General features: G+C 35.3%; 2 protein-coding genes across 2 annotated transcripts; one reads left to right on the forward strand and one right to left on the reverse strand.

The window, feature by feature from the left end:
* The first annotated feature begins 240 nt into the window (after window positions 1-240).
* TBL3 (trichome birefringence-like protein (DUF828)) lies at window positions 241-2,407 on the forward strand. Its single transcript, XM_079003081.1, has 6 exons — window positions 241-508; window positions 765-1,005; window positions 1,090-1,261; window positions 1,349-1,548; window positions 1,634-1,792; window positions 1,873-2,407. The coding sequence occupies exons 1-6, from the start codon at window positions 319-321 to the stop codon at window positions 2,204-2,206; spliced, it is 1,296 nt and encodes a 431-aa protein (XP_078859207.1). The 5' UTR covers window positions 241-318; the 3' UTR covers window positions 2,207-2,407.
* Window positions 2,408-2,524: 117 nt separating this feature from the next.
* On the reverse strand, window positions 2,525-7,445 carry LOC145054820 (AMP deaminase-like). The gene is made up of 19 exons (XM_079003080.1): window positions 6,851-7,445; window positions 6,339-6,514; window positions 6,033-6,222; window positions 5,755-5,933; window positions 5,623-5,674; window positions 5,412-5,539; window positions 5,127-5,306; window positions 4,972-5,039; window positions 4,754-4,896; window positions 4,617-4,678; window positions 4,407-4,520; window positions 4,170-4,310; window positions 3,878-4,084; window positions 3,687-3,797; window positions 3,431-3,604; window positions 3,252-3,332; window positions 3,039-3,137; window positions 2,818-2,938; window positions 2,525-2,735 (listed from the first exon to the last, which is right to left on the reverse strand). The coding sequence occupies exons 1-18, from the start codon at window positions 7,215-7,217 to the stop codon at window positions 2,870-2,872; spliced, it is 2,541 nt and encodes an 846-aa protein (XP_078859206.1). The 5' UTR covers window positions 7,218-7,445; the 3' UTR covers window positions 2,525-2,735; window positions 2,818-2,869.
* Between the last annotated feature and the right edge of the window lie 13,826 nt (window positions 7,446-21,271).

Below are 21,271 nucleotides of genomic sequence, written 5' to 3' on the forward strand. Positions count from 1 at the left end.
ATGTTTTTTAATTCTTAAATATCAACCATTCATTTGCTTGTTTATTTCATACTATCACATGATCAAACCTTCGAGGACAATAAATTGGCCTTGCAACAGCTTTGGGCTAACTTTCAAACTGTAGTTGCCACCCTAACCGATATAAAGAAAATGCGTCGCAAAGAAATGATATTAAATGCAATGCTTTAGCTTCACTCCTACTCCAAACAACTCATACTCATTTGTTTTGCATTATGCCTAAAACATAAAATCATGCTCTTCCATTCAATTTCACACAAGTGTTAACATACCATCAAGAGAACAAATAAAGACTCTTCAATGGGTGTGATCACAAAATCACCTCGTGGGAATCTCTCTTTTTCTATCGTTGTTGTTTTGATCTTTTCATTCACCTTCATCGTTCTATTGTATACCGAAAGAATCAACTTGCTCTCGTCCACCACCGTTTTCAACTCCAAATCTTGTGTGAAAAGGGGTTATTCCAAATCTACAAAGAATTTAATACAAGGTCTATTTATTCTGTAATTGCACTGTATTTAACATTCATTGGATTGAGACTCATGTAGTGGGACAAAAACTGCATAGTCTCACTCTTGACTTTTCGTCTGTGCAAAGGACATGAATATACTATTTGGCCACATCATTAAAAGTAGCCCCAGAAAGTCTGTCTAGTCTAGTTTCACTTCCATTCACCCGAGTCTTGTCTTGTGTAACAAACACAATTGTACTGACCATTGGTTAGATATATATTATATGCGACACAGATGAAAGAAACGCTACGGAGGAGAATAGACTCAAGTCCATTCTCGATGATCGATTCATCTTTGAGGCAGGTGAATGCAACACTGCAAGAGGGAAATGGGTCTACAACCAGTCATTTGAACCCTTGTACACAGATCTTTCTTGTCCGTATCTCGATAGGCAAGTGTCTTGTGTTAAGAATGGAAAGCCTGATTCTGATTATCGACGATGGGAATGGCAACTCGATGGTTGTGTCCTTCCAAGGTGAATTTTTTTTTTTTTATATATAATTAATCCAACCATTTGGACAACAAGTTTATAACTAGTGAATGAGTTTACTTGATTCAGGTTTGATGCAAAATTAGCACTTGAGAAGATAAGGGGGAAGAGGGTGATGTTTGTAGGAGATTCGTTACAAAGAGGCCAATGGCAATCTTTTGTTTGTTTGGTGGAGTTTCTTATACCGAAAGATCAGAAATCAATGCGAAGAGGTCGTGTTCATTCGGTTTTCACGATAAAGGTAATGTGGAAATGAACTATTTGTGGTTAAAAAATAAAAAAGGTGTTTGATGAGTGACAAAATTAAGGTTGGTTGAGATTTGAACAGGATCACAATGCTACGATTGAATTCTATTGGGCACCATACCTGATAGACTCGAATACAGATGTACAAATAATAGGAGACCCGAAGAAGAGAATACTTAGGGTGGATTCCATTGAGAAACATGCTAAACATTGGATTGGCGTTGATGTTCTTGTGTACAATACTTATGTTTGGTGGATGACTGGTACCAAGATCAAATCCTTGTAAGTTCCTCTTTTTACTTTTTCTTTTTTGTTAAGCTAGTATGACGACATAAAAACATTTTTTGGTTTTTTTACACAAATACAGATGGGGTTCGTTTGCAAATGGGGAAGATGGATACGAAGAATTAGATGCATCGGTTTCCTATAGAATAGCTTTGAAGACATGGGCAAATTGGATTGATTCGAACATCGATCAGAACAAAACCCGTGTTTTTTTCACCACCATGTCCCCAACTCATCAAAGGTAAGGTCTTCCATGGTTTTTATACAAGGAGGCTCCTAATATGAATCATTATTACAACTTACGAGTGATTATTGATGTAGGAGTGCGGATTGGAATAACAAGGGAGGGATGAAATGCTACAATGAAACGAAACCCATAATGAAAAAAGGACATTGGGGAACGGGATCTGATAAAAGAATCATGAGTGTGGTACGTAGCGTGATTGGAAAAATGAAAGTTCCAGTTACTGTGGTCAACATAACACAGTTATCAGAATATAGAGTGGATGCCCATTCGTCTGTATACACGGAAATGCTAGGTAGATTGTTGACTGATGAGCAAAAAGCTGATCCAATGAAATTTGCGGATTGCATACACTGGTGTTTGCCAGGAGTTCCAGATACCTGGAATCAAATATTTCTTGCGTCTTTGTAGCACAGATGATGTGATGATGACGATTCAAAGTTTTTGCAGCAAATGCTTATGAAACATACATTTTTACAAGTATTTTGTGTAAGATTTAAGTAGGTGTTGGTAAAACTGTGTTTGATCATTGATGTTGTACGGGTTCAATTTCAATCAAGTAAATGTACATCTTTTACATTTTTTTTGGGAAATTTCCATTCCATTTGTTAATTTTGAAGTAAAAATAATATTAATTACTTATCATAACGGATGAGTTGGGTTGATACTTGCCATGATCCAGCATCCAAAAATGAAAACCATATATGAATGAAATGATTACAGCCATACTAAACGAATAAATAATATAATGATAAATACTTTTATTGAAGTATTCCTTGGTGTTCATATCTTATGTTAAAGATACTAAAAAACCTATTGCTATATAATAATAATTATTAAAAGCTCAATTATTCAGAAGCTTTTCATGAAAATTCTTGGCTTTACCAAGCAAAAGCCTCTTTTCTGCTCCCAACCACACGCCATCAACAGGAACTGCAGACTGGAGAGATTTAAATTTATTAAAAAAAAAACATTTCTTTTTGCTGCCTTTTGAAACGAAACAAAATGTAAAAGAAATTTACCTTTAGTTTAGGGCAAGATTGTATGAACAAAGGGAGGGTGGGGGTGGGTAGGTTAGGTCTCGATGTATGCAGGGAAATTGGCCTTCCCCAAATATACCTGTTGCATCTCCTCTCTCCATATCTGAGACATTACATCACCAAAATTATCATAAACAAAATGCATTATTTTTGGTGCCTTAAATTCATACTAATACAATTTTCAATAAAATACAAATACAAACCACATCTCGGAATTCAAGTCGGATGTGTGGTACATTCGTCTTGTGAATATCATTTCCATCTGGCCCTCTCTTGTAGTACTCTTGCCCAATCCAATGAGACTAAAAAAAAACAAAAAACACAAATCACTCTCAAATTTTACTTGCCCCTTTCACTTTCACGTAACCTACTAAGTTGCTGATTATTTATAAACTTGAAACAGTTTTTTTTTTTACCTTGAGAACATGGGAGAAACCTGATTGGTAAACGGAATTACGTGCTATCTCACAAAGATCACATGAACTCAACTTCCAGACCTGTAAAAAAGATACTTGAATTCCCAGAATGATAATCATATATAGTATATTGACTATATTCACATATTGCAAATAGGAATAGGAATAGGAATGCTTACAGAAGCAGCAATACTGTATTCCTCCACCAAGGGCTCCTTTGTGAGATGGATTTGTAAGGGGTCATCAGTAGATAGGGAAACATTAAGCCCTCTGAGAAAAAACATCGGAAAAGGATTCCGATGGTAATCCAGAAATAACGAGTTGTTGCTTAAAGGAGACATTGCAAGCCCAATCTGACCAAATAATAACAATTTTATTCATCAGATCAATCAAATAAGAATTAAAAACAGGAAAAAGGGATTTGTTAGTTGTTACCTGAGCAAGGTAGTATAGATATTGAAGGACAGGAGATTTTCTGAGATTAATTCCATGTGCAATGTTGTGAGTTGTAAGAAATGAGGCAGCTAAGTGGTCAATGTCACCCGCCTGATCACAAACATACATGCAACAATGTTATTTCCAATTAAGATGAGGATGAGGGTATTTACGTCTTTTTTCACACATACCTCCCCGCAATGAGGACGGAATCTAATAGTTGTCATGCCCTTTGATTCGCGAAGCTTATTTAGGGTATAAAGATTGGCATAACAATAATAGACATAGTATGAGAATGCAGGATTGAAGATGTTTGTCCATTGAGAAGGTGTTGGCATGTGTTTTGTAGGGCGTCTTTCAGGCTTGCTCTCATCATCCACCAAATCCAATCCCACCACCTGTATTGTATGTATAAGATCATTACAACATTAAATTAAATAAAAATAAATCAAATTCAAATTATGTGAGTTTGAGTGGTGTTACCTGTTTCAAGAAAACATGCAACTGGGGATGTGAATCGGGATCGATTGTAACCTCAAAGAGTGGAAGGAAGACATTATCCAGAATTGTCTGAAATGATGTCACAATACCCATTTCTTTGTATATGTTGTAAAGCCGGGGTAGCTGAACAACACAAAGTATGCATATAAATTATAATGTTAGTTGATAATAAAGTATAAAGATTTGGGTATGTATCATTGTATTGTAGTAAGAGAGCACCTGAATCAACCAGACAACATTCTCACTGTATAACTCATTGTTTACAATCCAACTCGCCAAATTGTCCCACTCACTTTGCTTTCTTCCATATATTGATATTCTGTATTCAGCCATCTATCAAAAGGAAAAAAGCTTCAAGTGTAAGTGCCATACATGAATCAAAACAGATAAAGGGAATACATAACATGGCTTTCAAAAATCAAAACTCACTTGATATTTACTAGCTTCAAGATCTGCAAACACTTGGCTTGTTACCTCAGCAAGGAAACGACCTGAAAAGGTAGTAACCATGAGTTTTATTTTATAAGTTGTTTAGAGTTTACACCCCATTAATATGTGAAACTTACCCTGAATTAGATTGTCCTGTTTCAAGAAAATCTCCCGAAGCCTACTTTGACCACAGGGGTTGTATTTCAGATTGAATTTATCAAAACGATGGAATGTGCTCTTGTCTGCATGCACATCTAATAGATCAACATTCAGGTCATATCTGCATTGAAGACTTATGATCAGAAAAAAACATTCACACAAGAAGATACAATTGTTCTACGGATAGTAAAGCTACCCAGTTAAATCCAAGCTCTCAAAAACCTCTTTTAAGGTCAGATATGTCCCATCACGAAATATTACAACCTGAAACAGGAAAAAGAAAAAGAAACTTTGATTCATGCAAAAGAGAAACACATTTTTAAATGAGCAGAAACAAATATGAAGCGTTACCTCATCTGGTTCCTTTCTTAACTTGGACTTTATGAATCTCAACAGATGCTTTTGATTCATGCATGCAGAGTGATGAACATGAGTGTCAACTTTACGTACATTATAAAAGTCGCGATGTGGTGCACTTTTCTGAGCTAGGAATTCTTTATCAGCATTTAGCATCAAATGAAGGTTGAATTTCTTGATGGATATTCGTATCATGTCACAAATTAAATTAAAACTTATCAAAAACAGAAACTTGGTGAAATTTTGTTAAGTAAAGAAACTAAACCCAAGAGTGTCTACCTGTTCTAGAAGACCAAGGCGATGATGACATACTGTTCGTGCATTCCCAGCTGCTAATATCTTAAGGATATGATGAAGGTCAGTGAAAAATGTTGTTGCATCAGCAACTGGAAAAAGCTTCTCTTTTGCTGAAAAGGAAATCAATTACACTCAAAAGTCAAAACTAAAGAAAAAAGTAGCAGCACCACCATCAAGAATCATGATATCTTACAATCTTTATCTGCATAAACATGAACCACGCCATCTTCCATTTGAAAATAATGCTGCAAGTAATTAAATATCAAGTCAAGATTCACGAAAATAAGCATCAGGTACAAACTTGTGTCGGAAACTTAAAACCTACATCAGATTTTGTCTCAGGGGTATACTCGAAAGGATTTGGATTACGCTTTGGAGTACTAGGATCAGATATAACTTGTTTCTCCCATGGAGCAATGCTCTCTCTAAACACATAGCTCTTTCGCATTTCAAGACAACCTTGTAATGCTCTGTAAACCTCTGCTTCATCAGAAGATGGTGTCTCTGCAATATGAGCAGTTAATGAAGATTATTCATTTTTCATATACTTGTGTGTATGTGTTTCTGTGTAGATGAAATTGCAAAAAAGAGAGAGAAGATTACCAGATGGGGAGATTCGCAGCCTTACAAAGGTTTCGTGCTCTGGTTCTTTTCTAAGAATATCAGCAGCTACAGGATCTGGTTGAACACCATGCAGGTCTCCAGATACACTATGTGAGCGGATCATGGTGGATGCAACTATGGGTAATTGCTCACCATTTGCATTATTATGTTCTGGTAAACTCCCATGAGCCTGTTTGGTAGATGTCAAACAGATGTTAAAAGTGTGTGTTTAAACCAAAACAAGATGGGATATAAGATATCAGTTACAAACACACACATAGATCTAATAATGTATCAAAAGCTTACAGCATTTCCATTAGTATGAAGGTATGTTGTATCCAGATCAGCATTGTCAGTCATATCAGCATCTTCTTCAGAGCCTTCGCCACTTTCAAGAGCACTTGCACTTGCAATTGGAGACTTTGGAGACGTCGGTCTAGGTAGATGCCCTGTTTTCTTGGTTGATCCAGCGGCTGAGTTCTCTACAACAATTATAGGATGCTTTATAACAAGAGAAATCAATATTCGTTTTAAGTATAAATCATATTCTACATGGTAGCTATGACAATCTTGGTTCCCTTAAATGAATAATATGCTAATTATACACATCAATGCAGAAGATATGTGATAATTTTATTAATTAACATGGTGACATGGGGATCATCCACTTAGAAGATTAAGTATTATGACCATGCAATTAAGAGGCAAATAACTTGAACAGAAGTATATGCAATTATATTAAGCCAAAGTTCACCCTTGATGATATTCCAAGGAAAGGAAGAATCGTTATTCAGGCGAATATTCGCACATTTTCCTACCTTCAGGAAGCGTACGGAGTCTAGGCAACCCAAGTGGAATAATATCCGCATCGCCAGCACCACCGGCGCCTGAAATCGCAGTGACGTCAGGCAAGGAAGTTGAAGACCGCCGGTGATATCCATCATTTCCTCCCTTCTTCCGTCCTCCCCGGTTTCGCTTCTGCTGATGCTTCTCAGCACTACTATACTTCCTGTAATGCAAAGGCGAATCGTCATCATAAGTGCCGTCTTCTCTCTCCCTCTCAACAGATTTTGCAAACTCCAGTAATTGATTTAGGGTTTTCCGCTGCATGTAGTATGCCGAAACGGCGACGAATGAGGCTCCGAATAGTGCCGCCATAGCTAGATGCAACGCATAAGCATCCATTTGGTATGTTAAATATGTATGAATTTGTATAATGTTGTTGGAAGAGTGGTTTGTATTTCAATGATGGCCGAGCTGAAAACCCTACTGATGAACAGGGGTTTGGGCGTTCGTAACGAAGAGGGATGCGAAGTATTTATAGGTGGGGAAGGACGGGGAGAATAAGAATAAAAAGAGATTATGCGCTAACAGTTGAGTCCCTGTCACGGTCCCTCTATCTCTCTGTTGGGTGTGGGTGGTCGATGGCGATAAGAAATGGATACGAGAGCATCTCTTTTATTTAGCGGAAATTACAGTTTTTTCCTTATAGTTTGCACCATTTTGTAGGTTTAATCCTATTTTTGAAAAATTAGAGTGAGTTTTATAGATGTGAAATTCATATGTTAAGGTTGTTTGTGACAAGCTATAGTTTATAAACTAACTTTTAAAAAAAACTACTTAAATTATCTTTTTCATGACCTTTTTTTTAAAAGAAAATTTCCAAATAAGCTCATAATTAATTATAAAAAAAACATATTCTTCAAAATGTCGTTTTATGTAATTTTATGTCTTTCAGTTAGCATATCAGGTAGTTTTTATTAAAAATTATTTTTTATCAGCTAACTTATAATTTAATAGCTAGTTTTTCAGTTAACAACTAGTCTTTCAACTATAGACTAGCTAGTCAAACAAGGTTTTATGTAATTTTATGTCTTTCTAGCTATAGTTAAAGACTAGTTGTTAACTGAAAAACTAGCTATTAAATTATAAGTTAGCTGATAAAAAATAATTTTTAATAAAAACTACCTGATATGCTAACTGAAAGACATAAAATTACATAAAACGACATTTTGAAGAATATGTTTTTTATAATTAATTATGAGCTATAGACTAGCTAGTCAAACAAGGTTTTAAATAAACAAAAGGTAATGTCATCCCCTCAACTTTCAGAAATGACACTTTCTATCTCTTGTAGCCTTTTAACTTTCGTAAAAAACACTTTTCACCAATATATTTTTATGAAATATCATTTTTAATTCCTTTGACTTTAAACCTTTTAAAATGTCAGCTTCACCCTCTTTATTTTTTTAAAGTTTCCTATTCAACCAAGTAGTATATATATAATAAGATTTTCCTACATTTTCCAGCCCTCTACTTTATAAGATGTTATTTTCACTCCTTCGACTTTGAATTTTCTGAAATATCACTTTCACCCCATTTATTTTCGAAATTTTCTTGTTTAACCCACGTAGTATATATAATAGACAAAACCTTGAAAAAATTGGATATTTGGTCCTTTTGAGCATGTTTGGTTATGTATTTGGTCCCTCAAAAAACTAAAATGACTAATATACCCTTCATATATTTATTTTTTGTTTTTCTTTCATTTTTTAAAGTTATTATAAGTGTAAAAATAGGGCTCACAAATCAAGTCATCTAAGATAAACAAAATCCTCAAACATCGATTATCTTTATCTCCTTTTTTTTATCTTTCTCTCACCCTCTCCCTCTCTCTCTTTTCCAGCTGAACAATGATAGAAACATCCCTATGAGACAATCATCAAACATCAATTGTCTCCATCTCCGTCTTCTATTCTTGGTTGTTTATTACCTCACACATGTAGATCTGATGAAGGAAGAGGAATCAAGCGTGTCATCATTTTCTCACCATCTACATGCCTTCGTCGTCACAGCCCAACACCATTGCTACCATCATCTCACAACCTACAAAATCATATTTGAATATATGATACAAGGAACAGGGAAAGTGTGGCTACGATTTACACGTAATAACAAAGAGATATATATGTGAAGGTGTAAATGTTTAACCGAACATGATTCCTTTTGTCCTTTTTGTTGGGGACAGCTGGAACATGCACATAAAAAATCACATCTTCATCCCATAAATACTATTATTTAGTTGAAGCTTGATCCAAGCAAAAACAATCAATTGTTATTAATCATTGTTGCTGATTTTATTGTATGAAGATATAAAGAGAGGAGTGGCTATGATTCACACCACCATATCGGCTTCGTCATTATCATTTATCATATCTTCTCGTTCAAAATTGAATGAGAATAAGAGGATCCTTGAGAGTTGTGATCGAAAACACACATACAAACTTATAAATCAACCCATTTATAGATCTTCAACATTTTTTCATAAATCGAGCCATCTAAGATAAACAAAATCCTCAACTTCGCTCAATAGACTTGCCTATAGATCTTTAACTGGCTTACATAAATATGTTTTGTTTTAAGATCATCGATTTCATTTGTCTTGGATTCAACCACCCCATGTAGCCTTAAAGCCTAGAGGTTTTCCCACTTGAAATCAGCTAACGTAGATGAGATGGTGTTCTCATGCTATGGTGGCGGAGGTTGAAGCTGAGGTGGCGATTCGACTATTTTAGGCAGCGGTCCGGCAATGGTGGTCTAGAGTGGTTTAGGGTTTTCTTACAATCAAAGAAACGATGAACCATGTTCTTATGCCTAGAAAAGAAAGAGATAGATAGAGAAAGAAATAGAAGAAAAAAGTGAGAGATAAGTTAGATGTGGGCCCTATGTTTATATTTAATATATAACACCCCGTTTATAAAATAAATAAATGTATAGAAGCCCTAAAATGAATAAAAATTGAGCGAGGCATTAGTTTCGAGGAGTTAAAAGTCACAATTACAGAAGTCAGGGTGCGTTTGGTAATAAATGGATTTAAATTGAAAAGATTTGAAGGCTTAAGGGGCTTATTGGTAATATAGGGATCTATTATGAAAGAGATTTATGGGATCAAGGCTTAAAATGTAAGTTTTGGAGTTAGTTTGTAAAGATTTCTGAAGGCAGGGGTTAAAAGTGTAAATTATGAACTTATTTTGAAAGAAAAGAAGGAAGGAGGGATCGATTATATTATTATGGAAATGTGTTTTGAGGCACCGGGTATATAAGCGATATGTTAACCCTAACCCTAGAAAAATGGTTTCAGCCGCCATGTATGAAGTCGTCCCCCCTAGTCTACTGTTCCGATCAGTTGGGTAGCCATCGTCCGCCGTTGTTGATGAGCGTCATAACAGTGCTGTCGGAGACGTCATGAACAGCACGGATAATCGCTGAGGATCGATCTTTGGAGCAGCGTTTGTCATCTGTTAGGTGTGAATGATCGAGAAACGGACGGTAAGACCCAACCGCCACTCACCTCCTTTCCTTTTCGTTCTTTTCTGTGAACACGAAGCTGGAATTGTTGCTATCGGGTGACCCTCGGGTGTTGTTTTCTTGTTTTAGCACCATTGTCGCCGTTCTTCTCTTCTCTTTTCGCTCCTTTCACCGTCATGGGGTTGTTTCTGCTGCTCCGGTAATGATCGCCACCCCGAAGGGGCAGTCGAGTCTACGTAGGTTATCACTTGTCGTGTTGAACCGAGAGGTGCTGTGAGATTGTTGCTGGCCGGAATTCGAAGACAAGAACCACCATGGCCGCTGCTACTGCCGCATTCCGGTGATGTCGTTGCCGTCATGAGCCACCAAGTTGGTGGCTGGGGTGAACCTTGCAAATTAGAAGCTTGTAGGTGTGGGTTTATTTCAATGGAGAGGTGTGTGGGAGTTTATTTGGCTGGAAAATTGAGAAAGGGCCATCGCCACCACCGTGAGGTGGTGGCTGCCACCAAGCGCCACCGCCGGCCACCATGGTGTGGTTGTGTGTGTGTGTGTGTGTATTAGTTAGTGTGTGTATTAGTGAGTGTGTGTATTTTGGATTAAAGCCCTGTAATTGTAATTAGCAAATTGAATAATAAAAATAATAATAACCACCACCATAAGGTGGTGGCCGCCGCCGTGAGCTGCCATCGACCACCACTACCCGAGGTGGTAGTGGGTGGTGCCCCGCTAGCGAACCCTAATGGGCTTAGATATTGGTTTTGGGCCTATTGGGCCATGTTTGGGTGGAAAACCCTAATTATGAGTTTTGGGCCTTAGACTTATTGGGCCCACTTGTGGGCCATTGGGATTGGATTGTGAATTAAGCCCAAACTATTCCATGCCATTTATCTAGTAGATTAAAGGACTTAATGAATTAAGTCCTTAATGGGCTAATTGAGAAAATACTAATATTTGAGAGATTATTAGCGCACACACGAAAATTATTTAATAAATGAATATTAAATAATAACCATTGGCAAAAATTAATCTAAGCAATAAAAGACTTAATGGATTAAGTCCTTAATGGATTAAGTCCCTAGTGGGTTAAGTCCTTAGTGGGTTAAGTAAGAAACACTTAACCCTAGTTATCATTTGATGTGAAACCCTAATTTCACTTGGGCTTTGTGTGGGCCATCCGAGAATAATCAAATGGACTAGAGTAATTAGTTGGGATTTAAGGGAAGGCCCATATGAAGGATTGGGCCAATGTTGGACTGGACTGAGCAATTGGGCCTTAAGGGAAGTCCATGTAGAGGTTTGTGCCCAATTTGGAAAATTGAGCCATATGTTGGGCTTTGATCTGTAGTTGACTTTGGGCCTATGGATTGGGCCTTGGGCTTGGGTAAGCCAAGCTAGGGGTAATGTAGTAATTATCCAAAGCATGTATTTTTAGTTATGTGTTAGAACCCAATTATTAATTGGGTGTTATTTGGTGTTGACAGTTCGGGAATCGGTCCGATGCAGGGGGCAAGGCCCCAGTTAGTCCAGACTTCGGTCCGATGCAGGGGACGGGGTCCCAGTCAGTTTCCGGACTTCGATCCGATGTAGGGGGCAAGGCCCCAGTTAGTCCGGACTTCGGTCCGATGCAGGGGACGGGGTCCCAGTCAGTTTCCGGACCTCGGTCCGATGCAGTGGGCAAGGCCCAGTATGTGCTTTATATGTATTGTATGGTATGTGGTAGTTTGGGGGAGCTCACTAAGTTTCGTGCTTATGGTTTTCAGTTTTGGTTTCAGGTACTCAGTTTTCAAAAGAGGAGCTCGGAAAGATTGCAGTGCACACACCGTTTGTTCAGCCTGGGATGTTTATACTCTGATATATTTGACAGTTGTTTTGAGATAAATTCTTTATGACTCTTATATGACGTTTGATGAATATGGTTTTATTACTAATTTTAAAACGAAATTTTCAGACTGTATTTTTGGGATGTTACATAATAAAACTTTAAATTATATAGTAAAAAACATAAATAAAAGTATTAGAAGGGCAATTTAGTCTTTTTATTTTCCGAGGGACCAAATACATAACAAAAGATGCTCAATGGACCATTTATCTATTTTCTCCAGGTTTGGACGTGTTTCCTGACAAAATGCAAACAACATAGAGTATTTTTGTAGTTTTCTCTATATAATATGATTTTCCTAAAGTTACCACCCCTCAATTTTGTCAAATGTCACTTTGACCCCCCTCAGCTTTGAACTTTATAAAATGTCACTTTCACATTCTCGGCTTTCTAAGCTTTCATGTTCACCCCATCCACCAACAATTTGGTCAATGATATCGACCTTATATATTTATCTACCACCCTCAACTTTGTCAAAATTCACTTTGACCTCCATTGACTTTGAGTTTTATAAAATGTCACTTTCACCCCCTAATCTTTTTAAAGTTTTATGTTTACCCTATCCACTGACAGTTTAGTCACCGGTACCGACCTTGTATATTTATCTACCAACAAAATGTAACGCTACCTAACTTTTATCAATATAATCATCAATTTTAAATTTACAAGACGTATTGGTCTCACCGCAATACGTAGAGAGCAAAATAGTAGTTATATATTACAACCCAAGCGAGTGTTTCACCGACAATTAGCACCCATCCACTTTTTAAAATGATATTTTTTTAACCCTCTATTTTTAAAATACTTTTTAAAATAACGTTTTCAATCCCTTTACGTTTTTAAACGTCACTTGGACCCCTTCATTTTGAACTTTGTAAAATATCACTTTCACCCCCTTCAGTTTGTAAACTTTCCTATTTATCCTCTGTAGCATGCACAAGCTAATTTCCTTAATAACTATTGTTCATTAACTTAAAATAATAATTAACTTTTTACGTGCTTATGTGTATGTATGTGTCGATATAAATTCGATATGGTTAACATTTCGACCTAAATTTAGAAGTCATGTTCCTTAATAACTTCGTCTTTATTTTTATGTACACTTCTTATGTATGAATCAGGTCACATATAATACGCTTTTGATTATTTGAATTTACGTTCGTTAACTTAAAAAAATCTTACTTATTTTTATGTACATGTCGGTATAAATTTAGTTTCTTTATGTTTTCATTTTTATTTTTATGTACGTTTCCTACGTATGAATTTTATCACATATAATACATTTTCATTTGACGATATATATTGGAGCTAGTCAGTAATACGATATTATATATTTATCTACCAACAAATGCAATGATACCTAACTTTATCAACACAATCGTCAAAACCCATCTTCGGCTTAGGGGAGTGGTGTCATGTTTGTCGCACTAAAAGTGTTGTCACCTCATTTTTGTCACACCTCTTCATCATCTTGCCATTTAGGAGGGGTGGGTTGCCACACTTTTTGTCAATTTAAATATTTTTAATTGCAACAAATTAAATAATAATAATAATAATAATAATAATAATAATAATAATAATATTAATAATAATAATAATAATAATTATTATTATTATTATTATTATTATTAATAATATTATTAATATTATTATTATTATTATTATTATTAAAAACTTATAGTCTTAACCTTACACACTTCAAAACAAAAAGAACGTACAAACATAACTAGTTAAACACTTAGAAAATAAAAACTTAAACCACCATAGCTACTACAAACCAGAGGACATCTTCATCGGAAAATTAGACTTCTAAATCAATGACTGCTTACGCGTTAAGATCAATGTGGTCAACGGTCCAAATATATTCCTTCAAGTCTATGCAAAGATCATGATGAATCTCAACATCATGAATTATCCATCTTCTTGTCAAGTACTCTTCACTTCCAACCTTAAATGTTTGTGTCGGTGGAACGATCTCGTTTTCGTTATACTTACATATTGCATTTCCTTCATCTTCGAGAATCATATTATGCAATGTGATACAAGTATACATCACCTCATTCATTTTACTCTCTTCAACAAAAGTTTCAAGGTATTTCAATATATGGAAACGTTTTTTAAGAGTGTCAAAAGCTCGTTCAACATCTTTCATCATCTTCTTTGAGCTATCTTAAACTTCAACCTCTTTCGATCATCAGGTGCAATCCCGTTATACATGTCGTCGAATATCAAAGACATGTTAAGAACATTTATATCATTTAAGGAACCAACAAAACCAAAGAATGCATGCCATGTCCACAAATCATGTGAGGCCACCACCTCAAGTATAATAGTTAGATAACATGATCACCTTTGCGTATTGGCCTTGATATGCATCCGGGCAATTGCTCTATTCTCAGTGGAGGCAATCTAGGCTTCCTAACATTTGTATGAGGAGCATATAATTGTTGGACGTCACTATATGTAGGTTTACGTAAATATCATGGACCATACAATATAATGACATAATTACAAAATTTATGAACGTTTTCTCATGCAGTACGTCCGGACATCCTAAGATACTCATCTAGTGCATTGAGGGAAGTGACATATGCTAGTTAACGAAGTGCGATTATGTATTTATGTAAAGGAGTAAAACCTACTTTACATTTACATATGCATATTGTTGGGAATATGGACTCGCTTACGTGACATCGTTGACTATAAGTTGAAACAAATGTTTGCGTATACGGAACCGGCCATGGAAATAATATCCTTGAAAAGTCGTGTGTTCTTCAAAATAATATTGCATGAGGCGTTTGTGACTAGCTTCACGATTTCTTTGTATGTATCTTCTTTTTCTCCGTCTCACACTTCGGCATTTTGTTAACGTAGTTCTTGTATCTTATTTTCAGCGAATTGAATGACCTCTATGGTCGATTCTAACACCGCATTAAGAAAACCCGAAGATGAAGATGACATATTTAGAAAGAATGGAAAATTAGGTTTTGATGTGGTATGTAATTGTATGTGGGGTTGTATTTATAAATATTAAAAAAATACTTTTAAAAATGTGTCGTTAGCTCATTGGTTGAAAGGAATGGTTTAAACTCGGTAAGCACATGCCGAGTTACGATGTCAAACAACACATTTTCGAGGTGACGTTGTGGTGTTTGCCGAGTTCCACTCTGCATAGCCTTACAAAATGGATTGACGTCACAACAACATTCGACAATTCCTAGTTTTAGTAAAATGAGAAGTGTGTGCTTGTTTTTGTAGTATTCACATTTTTTATTCTTTCATTTTTTTCATATTTTATTATTTTACTTGTTTTTAGGAGGTGTTTGAGATAACTTTTTCAGTTCAAAAGTCATTTTTATAAAATGACTTTTTGTAAAAGATCTTTTTCCAAAAGTTATGGTTTAAAATGTGTTTGGATGGTAAAAAGACAAAAGTTGTTTTTAAGAGGTACAAAAGTTCCAAAAGTCCCAAAAGTCGTGTTTTTGTGATTTTTGAAATCAGCATTTTTTCCTCTTGGTCAAAAGTTGTTTAAAATGAACTTTTTAACTTAGAGAAACATCTTTTGCACTTTTTTGATTTTTCTGAAAAGTGAAAAATCAAAAAGTTATTTTTAAAACATTCCCAAAAACCTCTTAGATTAGAGTAGAAAAATTATCATCTTTTAAAAATCATCCTTTTTTTTTCTTTCTCCAACCAATAACCTGGTGACTAAGGATACATTTTTCCGTTATTATAATATCTCTAAAGTTAACCCATTTTCAAATAAATGTATAATAATCATCCTTTTAAATCATATATGACAATTTTTCTTTGACATTTGTTAGAATACCTAATTGTAAAATCAATTTGTCAGTCGTACCTTAAAAGGCACAATCCATAAAATATGTGTAATGCTTTAAAAGGAGGATCTTCGTATGCAGCTTTGGTTATTTGTCTCCATATTGGAGAAATTGATCACAAAAAGAGATTGATCGAACAAGTGTATCGTCATAAAAAGAGATGACCATGATAAACCCACTCCTGTTATGGATATTCTTTTAAACCCATTCTGTTGTGGCATAACTTTGAACTAACATTCTTATGTATATTCTACAAATATTCTTTTATCAAATAATCAAAATAAATCCACTTCATTACTAGAAAAATATGTTTTCCTTACGAAAGTTACCGACATAAATATATCCAACAGAATTATTGAAAGAATATACATAGTAAAACACCATAAATTGGCGACGGATTTCTAATAGATGTACAACTAAATAAAGTTATATAATCTCGGTAGGAAATTACTGATAGAAATAATAATGTCTTATAAAAAAAATGTTCTCTCTAAGACTTGAACTTATAATCTCTCAAGAGAGTAAAGATGATGCAGAAGCGTAAGAGAGGAAGAGTTTGATTTCGTTTCATCCGGTAGGTCTAACCAGTCACATAAGGATTGTATATATATTATCCAATGTAACCGATGTCATTAAAACAAAATCGTAACTGTCACAATTAAATAAGAAAATTAATCAAAGAATCAAAATAGCTTTTAATTCGGTTTTGTAACAGTTAACCAAAAAAAGAAAAAAATGCCCTTGAACTTTTCTAGTCGACCAGTGGTACATTCGTGTCCGCAGGACATGCGCTCGCACACAAGTTGAGTGGCCCGAAGCCAATTTGGCTTGTATTTGCACCCCCCCTACATGCGTGCGCAAAAGAAAGTTTTGGTTCTAATTAGTCTTATAAAAGTAGCTAGTCTTTGTAGATATAAACCAATTTTTTTTCCCTTCTTCCACCAATGTGGGATGAGTTTTAAAAACTCACTTGACTTATTTATCTTCTCTTCAATTGCCTTACTTTGACAAGCAATTTCTCATTCATTTTTAATCCGTTTTGGACGTGTAATATATCGAAACGTAGATATCACGGAGGAGAACACAAATATATAATCAATAACTCGTTTTGATTATATTAAAAGTATTAAATTTGTGCTCAAAAATTGAGAAATTCCATTTTTGGAAATTAATGAAGTTAATTTTCCAACCGATAAATCCACATATTAAACAAACAATGTGATCAACGATCACAATTTCTAATATAACAAAATTGCTATAAATAATTATAAATCTCACCATCCTTAAAAGGACATGAGTAAATACTTATAATTATAAATTTCAACATTTGTTTACTATTACTTTTTAATGCAAAAACAATGCCAAAATAAGCAAACTTAAATAATAGTTTAGAAATTTAACAATCAAAAGCCATGAATCATACCACAAAGAAACTATAACAAGTATATAATAAAATAAAATAGAATGCTCAACTAAACGTCTAAACGTGCCTATTTCTTGCTTCAATTTTTATCTTTTTAAAAAAATATAATAATAATAATAATAACAACACGTACAACTTGAACTTTCAAGTTTCAAAGACAAATGTTCATTATGATCATCAACAATTTTCATTAGAGAAACAAGTTGTTCTTAATATTCTCCATTTAATTGTGTCTTTCCACGTAATATAAACAAGAGTAATTTATAGAAATGATATTTAGGGTTTTGTCAAATTCACAATCGAAAAAAATTGATAGGTTGCCTTTTTGTGGTTTGGAGAAATTACACATCGGTCCATCTGTCCATATAAAAAGACTACTCTATATTTTCTATTTTTTTTCTTTTTTACTCGTTTTTTACTTTTAATAAATAAAATCCACAATTACACACCATCCTATCCATACCCATTCTTCTTCTTCCATTCATTTTTGTTGAATACTACAATCTTCTCAACGCCTCCAAACACCCTCACTTTTAGTGGTGTGTGTTTGGATCGATCTGTTTGATTCAATACAATCAAACAAATTCAAATAAATTTCAGTTTTCAAAACATGGATCCGAATAATTCAAACTAAAATTAAATTGATCCAATTCAACTAAGTTATAATTCAGTTGGATTGATTTTTAAGAGGCAATGCATTTTTAAAAATATATATAATTTGAATATTGGCCAAAAAAAAAACTATTTAGTTGTGAATTATAACTAATAAACAACTACTAAGAAAATATATTATAGTTTTATTTCATTAACATATAACTTTTGATAAAAGGTACATATTAATGTATTATATTTGATGAAAGTTTCTAGTAATTAAAAAAATAACCTAGTAAACTTTCAAACAATTAAAGGTGTATATTAAAAATAAATAATAACTTGTTATCCGTTTTACTTTGACTATTCGGTTCTTGTTTTATAAACCAAACCAATCCAAAATAATACTTCGGCTTTGCTAAAAACCAATCCAAAAATGTGAATACATGGACCAAATTGCTCGATCCAAATTGTCTAAATGGACAATCCGATTTTATCCAAATATTAAACAACCTTGCTCAGTGCCTCCAACAACTCCTACATCTCTCAACAACCTCCGTCTCACCTCTTTCCCATCTCCACCACTAAATCATTTCAATATAGTTTTTTTCTCTCTTTAGAAATACGAATCAATGGGCAAACAAGAACATGATAGAAGATACGTATCTTGGAACACTAAGATTGACAAATCAATAGAAATTATTTCAATCATTTGTCTCGTCTCCAAACTGTTAAAACAATCTTAAACTTATCAAAATATCTATTGTCAAAGTTTGGTATCTGAAAAAAAAAAAAAAAAACAAATTGACATCCTGAATCAAAAAATAGAGATGAGAATCTTTTCAAACCAAAAACATAAATCAAAATCAAAACCTAATAAAATACCTAAATCGAAGGCAGAGTTGGGTTTTTGGTTTAGCTTGATTTGTAATTCAAGGCTCACCGGAAGCGGAGAAGTTGGTGTGTGGGTGGTGCTCAACATACAACTTTAAGAGGGAGTTAGAGTTGGTGGCGTTAGAATGGGTGTCGTTCACTTATGTTCTCAAATGTGGAACTATCGGTGGTGATTCCTAAAGTAAACGGCACGAAGAAGAGTGAGAGGTGAGATATAGGTGTTGAGGAAGGGAGACGCCAATGGTGGTTGACGACGCAATCTCGTCAGAGAGGAAGAAAGGAGAGAAAGATAGACGGAAGAAGGGGGAGAGAAAAGGGTGGGCCCCATGTCATTTTATATTATTTTAAAGTTATAAATAAATAAAAGAAAAAGAAAAAAGATGTTAGAAAAGGTAAATCAGTCTTTTTATATGGACCACGGGATTGACAATGTAATTTTTAAAAAGCAAAGAGATATAACATATCAATTTTTCGAGTAAAGACCAAAACTGTGAATTTAACCAAACTACAAAGACTGTAACACCCATAAAAATCATGCCAATTTAAAACTTTTTAAATCATTCAAAAACCAATAATTATTACAAATTTGTTTTCAAAATGGTTTCATGTCAGAGTATCCCAGAATCAAATCATAAAAATATAAGGAGGTGCACGATCACGCCTTCTCCTTCCCGCGATCATCAGAAATACCTGAGACAAAATCAACAACTGTAATCCCAAAGCTTAGTGAGTTCCCCCAAAATACCAACGCCATAGAATCATAATCATATGATAGCAAATAAACAGCATGCATAATGAGCCATCAGCTTGACTGGACCACCTCGTAGGTCCATCAGTCTATCTGGACCGCTCTCCGAGCCATCGGCATGTCTGAACCGCCTCGCAGGGCCTTCAACCTATCCAAACGCTCGTCGGGACTTCGGCCTGACTAGTATCCCCAAACCGGGTCTACAGTCTATCTGATCCGCCCTGGGTATGTTGGCGCAAGCACAAAGCATGATCGCCTCAACTCAACCCCCAATCAAACAATCATGTGCACGTAAATATCATACACTATCTAGGATGTACATATAGTCATATAGATCTAACATATCACTAATAAAGTATCATCCTATAACCAGGATACCGACCTAACCGGTCACGAACATAACATCATCCTATATACCAGGATACCGACCTAACAGGTCGCTAAGCATATCATCATGCAATAAACCCGGATACAAATCCAAAAAGAGCCGGCATTGGTGCCTTAGACACTGTTGATATAGTGATAAGAACTCACCTCACAAGTAATGTTGAACTGGACTGAAAATCTCCGACCGCTGTCTCGCCGAAAATCCTAAACTACCTAGAATAACGAATACTAAGTCAACACATGGGATATCAATCTTGACTAAGGGTCCACATAGTCCATTTTGCCTTTTTCTCTAATTTGGTCCAAGGCCCAATATCAAATTCACTATCCAAAGTCCATATACATAAGGCCCATTATTGGCCCAATTTTCCCAATTGGGCCCCAACTCCCAAATCGGGCCCCATTTTAAGATCTATTACCACTAATGGCCCGAAACACATTTATTCAGAAAGCCCAGCAAGGCCCATGTCAATCTGGCCCAAAAAGTCGTCCAATACTGAAGCCTAATTCGTCAAAAGCCCAATAGAGGGCGTACACGGGGCGTACTCCTCTGGTACACTGGGTGTATTTCCATTTTGCGTTGACCACCATCAGGGTGGTTGACTCAGTACGTTGGGCGTACAGAAATTACACGGGACATACACAAGGTTTCCCCAAAACCCTAATCTCCAGATCCATCGACCAAATGTGCCTCCATAAAGTTCTTAATACATCGTCTTAATCCATTAAGATCTTTCTACTACATGCATGGGGCACTTTTAGCCATCGGGACATCATTTTTATCACTTAGGACCCTTTTCTAGGGTCTGAAAGGGTAACTTATCTCGTTCAAAACATAACATGCACCAACTTGGGACTTTTGGGACAAGAAATGGTTTCATAAATCTAGCATGGCAAGATCTACATCATACAAGCTTAAAGGTATGAGCTTTTTACCTCCTGGAGCTTCTAGAGCTCAAAGAAACCTCAGATCTACAAACTTGTCTTCTTTCTCCAACTTCTTGATGCAACACTTTCTTCGCCAACTACTCAAAATATACACTTTTATCCCACACACTCAAGATAGGGGTTAGGGTTTGGGTAAAACGACTCATAACTATGGAGGCTGAGATGATGGAGGGTTTTGAGCTCATAAGCACGTTTATATAGCACCTAAACCCTAAATATTAA

This window comes from Lactuca serriola, chromosome 5 (assembly GCF_051521515.1).
Source record: "Lactuca serriola cultivar US96UC23 chromosome 5, Lser_US96UC23_V15, whole genome shotgun sequence".
NCBI classification, from domain to species: domain Eukaryota; kingdom Viridiplantae; phylum Streptophyta; class Magnoliopsida; order Asterales; family Asteraceae; genus Lactuca; species Lactuca serriola.

Coding starts and splice junctions, on each gene's coding strand:
- TBL3 (XM_079003081.1), top strand. CDS start 319: ATGGGTGTGATCACAAAATCACCTCGTGGGAATCTCTCTTTTTCTATC. Junction 509..764: donor TACAAAGAATTTAATACAAG/GTCTATTTATTC, acceptor TATGCGACACAG/ATGAAAGAAACGCTACGGAG. Junction 1,006..1,089: donor GATGGTTGTGTCCTTCCAAG/GTGAATTTTTTT, acceptor TACTTGATTCAG/GTTTGATGCAAAATTAGCAC.
- LOC145054820 (XM_079003080.1), bottom strand. CDS start 7,217: ATGGATGCTTATGCGTTGCATCTAGCTATGGCGGCACTATTCGGAGCC. Junction 6,223..6,338: donor TTCATACTAATGGAAATGCT/GTAAGCTTTTGA, acceptor TCTACCAAACAG/GCTCATGGGAGTTTACCAGA. Junction 3,138..3,251: donor GTTTCTCCCATGTTCTCAAG/GTAAAAAAAAAA, acceptor GTTTTTTTTTAG/TCTCATTGGATTGGGCAAGA.